This window comes from Crocodylus siamensis, chromosome 2 (genome assembly GCF_052110815.1).
Source record: "Crocodylus siamensis isolate JL-2025a chromosome 2, ASM5211081v1, whole genome shotgun sequence".
In the NCBI taxonomy this organism is placed as follows: domain Eukaryota; kingdom Metazoa; phylum Chordata; order Crocodylia; family Crocodylidae; genus Crocodylus; species Crocodylus siamensis.
Genome location: NC_143396.1, coordinates 231,173,445 through 231,184,403, shown reverse-complemented (window position 1 = coordinate 231,184,403; position 10,959 = coordinate 231,173,445). Strand labels below are relative to the sequence as shown.

The window sequence follows — 10,959 nt, the reverse complement described above, 5'->3', positions numbered from 1 at the left end:
GATCATTTGAGAGTCAAATCCAAACTTCTCCAGAGTTTGGAAGGAGAAAGGGCTTGGATCTTTTTTTCTAATTTGGCTCCATTAGTTTTGTGCATGCGCACCTTCTCTCTCTCTTTCCCCTCCACCCCCATGTGTACACACACAAATAACTAAAAAAAATAAAATCCCTAGAATATAGATATGATATATATTCTAGAATGGATATAAGCTTTATAGATAATGTTAGAGTTTCAAGTATATGGTTGCAGGCACTGTGTAATCTGCCCATATCTTGCCAGCATGCCACTGGATGAAGCCCCTATTGAACGGAAGGTGCCCATCATGGCCAGTTGGTTTTGTGGTGTCATTTGCATACTGCTAATCTCTCATCTTGTTTTTACTGTGAGTTAGGATCTGATCCTGAGAGTTGCTTATTGCCAAATAATAAAACCAGCGGGTGTTGGATATGCTCAGCAGCTCTCAGGGTCACAACTTTAAGCTGGTGTAGGCGTGAATGAAAGTTTTTTGAGATGAAATCCTAGTGTATTCGCCCACGTCTGCGCACCGTTGGGACAAACATGGCAGCAAGTTGAACTGACTTTGTGGAATACAAGACAGTGATATACTCCAATAATAAGATTTCTACCCTTCTGGTTTCAACCCTGGTCCCTGTCTCCTGTGACTAGGCATCTACCTCTGTGGCTGATATAAAGTGCACTGATGCTTTTTTCTCTACCTCAAAGATGGTTCTATCCCAAGAAATGAAATTTTGCAGAAGTTCTGTTACATACATCAATGACTGACTTAGGTACAATTTGTTTCAGGCTGAAATGTCTGTGCTCATCAGAAAATGCAAAGTATGTGTACATGAACTGTGATAGAAGGTGGAAATGAACAATGTAAACTATGAAATGTTTAAGCCAGGGGTGTCCAATTTCTGACCAGTGTGAGGGGGATGCACACTCCTCAGGCCACAGACCTCTTGGTCACATGGAGGTGCCCCTTGGTCACTCTGTAGGTTCCTCCCCCTGGAGTCCTGTCCCCCCCCCCCCCCCAAGCTGCACAGGTAGTCTGGCTTTCCCAAGCTTTATGGATGTTGGAAATGATTTGACTCCCCCCCTTGTCCCATAGGCTAAGTGAACGGCTTGCTTCTTGTTTTGCAGTTGGTGTGAGCAGCCTGACTCTCCTCTGCTGTGTGGGGAGCACAGCCTCCCTTTTGGCTGTACAGCAAACCAGCACCTCTCTTGCCATTGCAGGCAGTGCAGGTCCCCCTACCAGCTCCAGTTCACCTCCACAAGCAGCCCAGCTCTTCCACTGCATGAGCAGTGTACACAGCTCATGTGTACACAGCATGGGCAAACTTACCCCTCTCTTGCCAGGTGGGCACCCTGGGTCTTCCTCTGCTGCACATGCAACATCCTCCTGCTGCTAGGCCTAGTGTCCCCAGGCATGGGCTCAAGAAGCAGAAGCTGGAGGAGGGAGGGAGAGCCTGGAGAACTCAGCCACTGCAGAAGCAAGGGTAGTGGGGGGACCAGTAGCTGGTTAGGAGCCCAGGGGCTGTATTTTTACCCCTGGAAGGCCAGCTGGTTAGCCCTGGTTTAAGTCATTGTAAATGTCCAAACAGTGATCCTGGTATTAATGCAGTTTTTCACCACTTTATTGACTTGGGATGCTATTGAATTTTCATTGCTGGATACATGGGTTGTTAACCACTAACCTTGAGGGCTGATTGGTTATTCTTGTTACTCCTGCTCGAACCCATCTTCAAAACAAAGCACCTGCCTCAGAATTTTTGCCGTGAGCATTTTAAGTAGGTGGAGAAACTCGTGTTTCCCTTCATCTATACTTACATCACGAATTCTGGGATCCTCCAGAAGTTTATGTCCAAATGAGATGCAGGGCAACCTGGTATCTATCTACAATGTATGTCAAGGGAAATGAAGACATTAGGAGGCTGTAGCTACAGTGTTCCAGCATAACTAAATGCAAGCATCTCTCTATTATTGCTTTAAATTCAGTTTGTAACCAGTTACTGACATGGCTGCTTCTGAATATCATTTGTCTGTATATTGCATTATGTTAATACATGGCTGGCAACCATAGCAACTCATTGTGTGTAATCTTTGCCAGTATCCCCAGACTATCAGAACCACTAGAATAGTGGTTATCAACCTTTTTATACTCAAGGCACCCCTCAGAGACTGCCAGCTCTTAGCTTTCACTCCTTTTTTGACTACAGAAAACTAATACAGCAATTCTTCTGTGAAAAAAAGCTTGGAAAGAGCACAAATAGGTCAAAATTGTTTTTGTCACTATAGATTTGAAATCTCTGGGTTTATGTTGTGAATTATTTGTAGGTGTTTACACATCTAATGGTGCCAGTGTTGCACAGCACCCTTAAAAGTATCTTATGGCACCCTAGGTTATTGTGGCATGGTTGAGAATGGGTGTCCTAAAAAAACAAGGATTCTGACATCAAAGAGAGAATCTAGAAATGGAAAGGTCATCATGGGCGTACGATGTACTGAGAATTTGATGAGAACATGACATTTTGTGTACGGACAAAGCATCATCATTTATCTGCATGACTGCCTTCAGCTAGAAAGGTAAATCATTACATCTTGTAATTCTTTTACTGAATTTTATGAACTAAATGCTACAGCTCCAGTATATGAAATCTGTTCCTATGTTCATTCTGCTGTGGGAGCACCTCCATTTGTTGTGTCACAGTCTGAGGCATTCAAACATTAAACATTTATTTTAAATTAATTCAAACATTAAACATTTATTTTAAATTAATTTGAGTCCCCAGATGAACAAATTTCAGTAGCCTATATAATATCCCTACTCTGCTTAGAGTCCCATCTTCAGAGCCCCTTTTTGCAGAGATAGTCCTGTCGTTGTTAACAGGGCTTAAATAGATGCAAGATTGGTGAGGTGAGGTGAGGTAATATCTTTTATTGGACCGACTTATGGTTGAGAGAAATATTAGACAATCAGGTACAAAATGCCCTTCCTCGGGTCTGTGAAAGCAGCAAGCACATCACAAGCTAACTATCAGAACAATGTAGAGGATGTCACTACAGAGCAAATGTGACGATGTTCTGTTTTTTTCTTCAGTGTCCCATTGCAACACTGGGAGGTCCTGCACTCACTGCTCCCCTGGTAGCTTCTCTGCTGCTTCTTATAGATTCTGTTTCAACTCCAATGTCTCTCAAGTTAAAGCAGCCCAGTAACTTTCTCATCTGGAAAACGAATAAACCTCGGTATCACTTCCAATCTTGTTCCTGCTCATGCCATGCTCAACATCCAGCAAAGGGCATATATCACTCTTAGGTGCATCATCCTGTTTCTTTTTGTTGATATGTTTTATTCTCCCCAAACATCTTGCTTAGCTATGGGCTAATGTAAGCAATGTCTTGCTTAGCTGACTCTCATGTAAGACAAAACCTACACCTGTCTGAGTGCAGCAATGTGGTCTGGAGAAGGTGACTTCTGAGGTAAGCGAGAAGTTCTTCACAGCCTACTGTAAAGGTAAGTAGGAGGACCCCTGGGGAGGGGATCAGGGGGACATTTCAAGGCAAAGGTGAGAAAGGAAGATGGGAAAGGAAGGAGGAATTTGGCCAGTGGAGAAGGGAGCTTGACTGGTAAAAGAGAAACATGGGGAGCTACAAGGGGCATTTAGGAGAGAGTAAAAGGACATGGCGTGGGGTAGGGGGCAGGGAAGATGTTTAAAGGGACACTTAGGATAAACAGATGTTCCTTTCCATTTAATGGGTAAGTATCTTCCATGGCTTGTTTTTTTGTGGGGGGAAGGGGATGGAGCTCCATCCTACAGTGCAATATGGGGAGTTTTGGATGGGTGCTACCACTAGCACCTTCCAACAGCCAGACACTTAATCTAGTGATAGTCTTCAAAAACATGAAGCACTTGTGCATTCATATCTCATCCCTCACTGGCAGCACTCTGTCCGCTTACCATAGGCTGAGCCTTGTAGCTCACAGGGACTACACAGTGCCTGGGGTCTTTCTCTGCTTACGCCCGCTAATGGAGGGGTTTTCTGGATCTGGCAAGATCATGTGTAGTTCAGCTAAGCTGTATCTCAGCTGCAGGACATTATCTTGTGACACTTGACATGGAGTGTGCAACTTTTTATTGTAAATATTTAAATTCTCCTTTTGGTTCCTATCTCACTGTGTGAAAGAATGACACAAAAAAGATCATCAGTCATCATTTTGATAGAATTTACAAACATTATGCTTAAATCTCCAGGAGGTAAAAGTATTACATTAAAAAAACACACTCTTTGATCCTTGGTCTTTAGCACATTTTACTTTATTACTGTTAGTCATGTGCATTACAGCTGTACTTTTGACCCTGTCAAACAGGACTCCATCATGCTAGGTATTATACCAGCAAAATGCCTGGCTCCAAAGAGCTCACAGTCTAAATAGACAAGACACAATATATAATAATAAAAGGCAGAATGGACAAGGTGATGACAAGAAGCACATTCAGTGTTTTTTTTTCCTTGAGGTAGAATGGAGAAGATAAACTAAAAAGAAACAAAAGGGGGGTGGGGAATGACAGTAGCAGGGGGAAGGCTGAGTGGAAGACACTGGGGAGTTGGAGGTACAACCAAATAGAAAGCCAGTTGAAACTGCAAAGAATGGGTTTGACCAAGGTAGTTGCAAGTCAGATTTCTGTTATCTAATTTATTATGATGGGACCTAGGTCTAGCAGCCAAATGAAAAAAGAAAAAAAAGTGGTGCCTTATAGACTAATTTAGAGAGAGGTAAGCTTCTGGCAGCAACAGTTTGCTTTGTCAGATGCTATGAAAGTTATAGTCTCAAAGCTATAGTTACAATGCTCAAAGCTTGTTACTATGTAACAAGAGGTGTGGACAAACAATATGTTTGCTACAGAGTAAATGAACTACTTCATAATAAAAAGTGCACCAAATGTACAATACGGAGCTTTACACTAGGGTAAATCACTTCATTCTATGGAAAAGGTACCTCTCAGAAGGTGGGGTGTTATACCAGTATACCAGTTGTGTGTCTGCTCCCCTAGTCAGTTCAATCTGAGTACCCATTTGCTCTGTGTAAACTGGCTTCTGAACTGCCTTATCTCCAGGCACTGTAATAGCACACACTACTGGCAGCCAAGCTGTGGCTGAACTGCACAGCCCCAATTCCTGAGCTGGGTGGTCACTGGTCAGGCAACAGTGCTTACCATGTTCTCTCAGCCATGGACGTGAAGGGCTTGATCATGACTTCACTCCTTTTTCAAAATCCTAGATGCACTCTTGCTGGCAGTCAGTTTGGGAAAGCTGTTTATGTGTCTACTCCTTCCCATGTAGTAAATGTACTGTCGAGTAAAATCTGGGATAAATTACTCCATAGTAATCATGTCACATCTGTACCCTAATTCATATTTCAAGTAGTCAGGAGCTGTGTATTAAGTCCTGTCACAATGGGCAAACACACCATCACCATCAACCTCCCTCCTATTCGTAAGCTGCCCTAGGTACCGCACTGTCAACCTACTACCAGAAATTATCTCTTAAGTCTGATTTTTATAGTGGTCAAAAAGGTGGAAGTGTCCATAACATGGAGAGGAATATTGAGTAGCCTGAGTGCTGAGCTAGACAGGTAAAGAAACTTGCCATAGGAGGCATTTATAAAGAATCCATAAGGTAAGTGTAGATTAGGAATTTTACTGGCTGGGAATTTTCTAGGGCATAAAGCAAAGGCGCCAGCCTGCCTTAACTCCACCCTGAGCACAGGAAGGAGCAGCCTGTTCCTTGAATGCCACAGAAGTACTCCGTTGTTCCTAAGCTGGTACAGACTGTCTCCAAAAGTTTAAACACCAGAGCTTGCAGCATCTCAGAAGATTTTCAATCACCTAACAGAAGCTGTGATATTTAGTAGATGTCATATGGTGCTGAGCTCATATCCTCCTGGTAAGTAGACATGCCTTTTGGCCATAAACCTCTGCAAGTTCAGTAGAGAGTGGCACTGTTGGGATTCACCCTGATGAATATGGAAATGGTCACCTGCCGTCTGAGAGGTCAGTGTTTGATACTGCTGTTTGTCTTCTTCCCTCAGGGAAGAAGATATTGAGGTTCTTATGGGTAGGCATTTTTGGATAAGAGATGCATTGAAGGAATATGCTTTTTGAAATGTAGGAGTTAGAGAGGGTGGAGCTCAGAGTCTGCATGAATTAAACCTGTCATGCAGCGCACAGTATTTAACAGTGAGTGACGAGCTGTGGGCATGCCTGTTGGCCAGCACACAATAGCTCTTTCTGATCAAGTGTCACCTTTCCCATCTATCCTGCCAATCACAGAGACTGCAATGCTTAAGGTATGAAAACTAATAAAGGTTTCCTGTGTTTAAAATTTGACAGAGACCTGGCTATTCAGGAATTATATAGCAAGTCTCAAAAAATGCACTCTGGGTCCTCTGAGAGGTGGAGATGTGCTGCTAATAGGAGATCACGAGAACTGAATCTTGCGTTTGTTTCAAGGAGTGCTCTAAGGAAGCATTTAGCCAGCTAGCAGTGGGAAAGCAGCAGGATGACCCTGATGTTTTTCAGTCTTTGAGGGTGTGTATTTTCTAATAATAATCACTTTCAGTTTTTTTCAAGAAAAATGATTAATGTTAGAGACAATTCAGTTAGAGTGTTTAAGTGGATTAAGCTCTGCTGTCAGTTATACCGGTCTACATCTCAGTAAATTCCACTGACTTCAGTGGACTTAATGACGTAATGCGTGCATCTGTCATATGATAAGTGGGTGCAATTCTACTGCAGTTATAAATATTCCTGTACGTAGATTTATGCAAGAGGCTTTCCATCTGTGAAGTGATTTGAGACTGCTCAGTCTAAAAGGCTCTTTAGAAATATAAGATACTATTAGAAGCTCTTCTTACTGTTTATTATATGCAGAAAGCAAGATAGAGATGTACCTTCTTCAGACTAACACAGTTAGCTTTGTTTATTATAGCTTACTCTACCATTAATTCTGGTGTGTAATCATATACTTCATTCATCTATGCATTCAATGCAAAGATTAAAATCATGTTTTCAGAGTTGTTCCTATCTGCAAACATAAGAAGCAGTTGAGAAAAATTGTGCGCTGGGCTAAAGAAAATTTACCAGTGATGCATTATTATGATAGAGAGAATGTAGCAGCTATTTCATTAATAAGACTCTTAGCTATTAAGTTGGTAATAACCATACAAATGGATGGCTAAATAGTAACTTTTCCCAGGTAGGGAACACCCTTTTAGAGCTGTAGTCAGACAAAACAGCCAGAAACAGATCTAAATTAAGAACCATGATCTATGGTGTTACTTCTTTTAATAAACTACTGAAGCCAGGTTTCCTGAGTGATTGGGGTGACAAATTCAGTTGTGAACCAGCAGATGCTTAATCTCCGAGGCTGTTCTGGAGAAAAAGATTGTTCACGCTGAAAGTAAGTGATCCAATCTTGTATCCTACTCTTAGGAAATGGTATGTTTGGACTCTCTTTTACCAGGGCAAGTTATGACATAGAATAACTAACTGGTGCCTAAGTGTGTGATGCATTGTAAGATATATCTTTTTAAATGTAAACTGCATGGACAGTCCTTGTAGCAGAGACTAGAATCTGGATTCCATCCTTGGACCTGAATATCTTACCAATCCTCCAGCTACAGAGGGATTCTCCACCCTACTTGTCCTCTCCTTCTGGCTCCCGTGACTTCTGCATTTTTGGCTGCATAGTGACACAGCTTCTACAGGAAGGGTGGAAGAATCCCTCTCACCCAGAATAGCCTAAAGCCTTGTGGTTTAGGGCACTCTCCTGGAAATAGATGTGGGTTTGAGCAGCCTCAGGCTGAAGAAGCAATTAAACCCATATCTCCCACTTCCTGAGAGACATCTCTATCTAGTAGGTTAATAAATAAAAGGTAGGGTGATAATAGCACTACCACCTCAAGCTCCTTTTTCAGCTGTGTATTAGAATTAAGTAATTACAAGTACATTTTTGAGGAACTTGATTGTAGTGGTGTGCTCTGAGCATGGTTGCCACATCAGCCCTCTCACCGGACTTAGGTGGAAAAATACCTTTGTAGGTTTGATGTCCGATTGGGCTGAGGGAGGAAATAAGCATGAAGATGCTCAGTTCTGAGCATGTGCAGAAGTAGAACTCTCTTAATTTCTCAGAAAATGTTCAAAATAAACAAGAAGGCAAGTACTGAATGTAAGTACTGTGAAGGCTAGGTAATAAAGGAGTTTTTTGGATCAGAGTTTTGACCTTGGGACTCTCACTGTACCATTGCTTGTGCCTGAACAGCCATGAATTACCTGGTTCTTGTCAGATCTTTTGTGAGAGAGGAGTTCAGCAAGGAGCAGGAAAGATAACCTTACATACAAAAGAGAAAGGGAAATGTATGAACAGAACTAAAATATAGCCTTTCACAGGAAGAAAAAAATTCTGCTCCAAGATAAACTGGACCAGTTTTGAAAATGTGTTACCTTGGGTTATCTAATGGAGAAAAGGATAGTGCAGAATATTTTAGGATTTTACAGCCACATCTGGGATGATTTGAATACTTTGTGAATGGTTTGAAAGTTAAGGGTAAGTTAGAAAATTACTGAATGGTCAAGAGCTTAGATTTTTATTAAACCGGCTGCAATTCCTCTGAAGGTGCACGTTGTTCTGAAATGTAAAAGTTGCAAGATTAATCATTAATAAAATCCAGTTAATAAAATAATCCTTAGTCATGCAAAAAAGACAGTGAATTAAGATGCCACCATTCACAAGAAGTCAGCAGATGTTTAAAACAAATGTAAAACTCATGACAGCACTATGATTCTGATTGCAAGTTGCTTATTTCCAACCTTTGATCAGGATAAAGCAAAATAACAGTTGTATAATCTTACATGCGGAACAAATATGGACAGCTAACAGGAGAATAAACTGCTTTGGGAAATGAACCAAACTAATGTTTTATTAACAACTAAAGGTTTACAAATCTAGGACAAGCTGTGAATATCCTTATATGCCACCTCCGTGCTGCATGCTGTATGGCACGGGTTGTCAACCGGGGGTATGCGTACCCCTGGGGGTACTTTGGAAGGCCTCATGGGGTACATGGCAGTTTGTTGGAGAAGCCACCGGGACTTCCGGTTTTGCTCCTCAACCGGCTGCTGAGGGACTTCTCCCCCCTTGCTTCTTGACTGGCTGTCGGGGGACTCCCCACTTCTGGACCAGCCGCCAGGGGTACACTAACCAAAAAAGATTGAAAACCCCTGCTGTCTGATATAAAATCTAACCCTTGCTCCTAGGTGAGGCTCTCTCTTTAATCATAGTGGGCTTGTCTACACATGAATTTAAGTGTGCTTAAATTTAGTGCATATTAAACTAATGCTCATTAAGCATTTTTTGGCAGTACATATGCTTGTGCCACGATGTCGGGTGCTTTTAAAAAAAGCTCCTGGTGCTACGGCACATGCATTTGTATAAAAGGCAAAATGCACGTAGGTGCTGAGAAAATGGCGGCAGCACACTTTTGAACTAAAACTCACCACTGACATTTTCACAGTGCTGATGCACGTCACCATTTATACAAATATATGTGTAACCTGGGTACACAAGGGTGTGCCCTATTTTCAATTGAATGGGATAGGTAGGCAGGAGGGGGTGCTGTGAGACGGATGCCAGAATTTCAAGCAGATCCCTCCTGCCTCTTTAGAGTTAGGCCAAGCCCAAAGTTCTTAACTATATACAATTTATTAAGTTATAATATACATAAACATTAAACTAAATATCATATACATATATTTACACAGTGAACACTACCCAATAACCAAGGTCAAACCCTAAATAACACTATTTACAACATCACAATACGACATTTCAATTACAAAATATAAGATGCAAACATGACCCATCTTAACATCTATTCCTTAATATAGTCCCTGACCCATGGCACAAGATAGCCCTCCTTCCAATGGGGTCCTTTGGGGGGTGTCCAGGAAGCACTAGGGGCCCCTGCCCTTAGGGCCTTGACTAGGTGGGGGGGGACCTGCTCACTCAGCCCCTTCTCAGGGTTTGCCCACCCCAAATATCTTTCCCCTGTGGGACCCAAGGGCCCAATAACTCATGCTCCCTCAGGTGGCAGTGGTCAGGGCACAGCTCAATGGGGTCTCCTCTCCTGGAGCACCTCTCCAGGCCTCTCCTGCACCTCTGGGCTCCTCTCCACCCTGTGCCCCACTCTGAGGCACTGGCTCAGCCCCTCTCAACTGCTGCACCACTGCTGCTGGCTCCTGGGTGCTGGGCCTCATGCTGCAGCACTACCTTTTCCCCGTGCCCTTGCTCGGCACTGAGGGCTCTCTTAGCACAGGCCCTTCAGGCTCCTGCCATCCTCACGCCAGGTGGTTAACCCAAGCAGCCTCCGCTGCTCCTTGGCTCCTAAGGCTCGGGCCTGTGCGCTGCCCTGTGCACTGTGGAACATGGCTGCTTGCTGGGAGATGGGGCCTGAGCCGCCTCACTGCAGCCCCAAGGTCTTTGCCCCATGCGCTGCCCCGCTCAGTGTGCGGCCTGCTGGCCCTGCCGGGGTTGCAGGCTCAAGCCGCTGCTTGCGGCTCCCAAAGCCTGGGCTCTGTGCACTGACCTGTGCGCTATCATGGGCCCAAGCAGTCTCATACTGCTCCCAGGGCCGGGTCTCTGCGTGCCGTCCCTGTGCGCCGTCAACAGCCTGAGCAGTCTCACACCGCTCCCAGGGCCGCTTCTCCAGTGGCAGCTTCAGGAGCCTTGGGCCTGGCCTATTGCCTGCTGGGGGAGAGTTCCCAGCTTTTCTTGGCTGCGCTCTTCTTGAGTCCTTCGCTGCATCTGCCCCTCGTGCTGGGCACGCAGCTCCAGGGCTCCGCCCCTGCAGTCCTCCGGACCTGACAGTTTACAGTCTTCAATCAGGTCCCAGAGACCTCTT

The 10,959-nt window shown here is 43.8% G+C and overlaps 1 protein-coding gene across 1 annotated transcript in view; it reads left to right on the top strand.

The window, feature by feature from the left end:
* The first annotated feature begins 4,631 nt into the window (after nucleotides 1-4,631).
* The window catches only part of LOC149871855 (cytosolic phospholipase A2 delta-like), a 35,028-nt gene continuing 28,700 nt past the window's right edge, over nucleotides 4,632-10,959 (top strand). Inside the window, exon 1 of the mRNA XM_090033361.1 lies at nucleotides 4,632-6,348. Coding sequence (XP_089889487.1) covers nucleotides 6,259-6,348 — 90 coding nt within the window. The 5' untranslated portion in view covers nucleotides 4,632-6,258. The remainder of the gene's footprint in view (nucleotides 6,349-10,959) is intronic.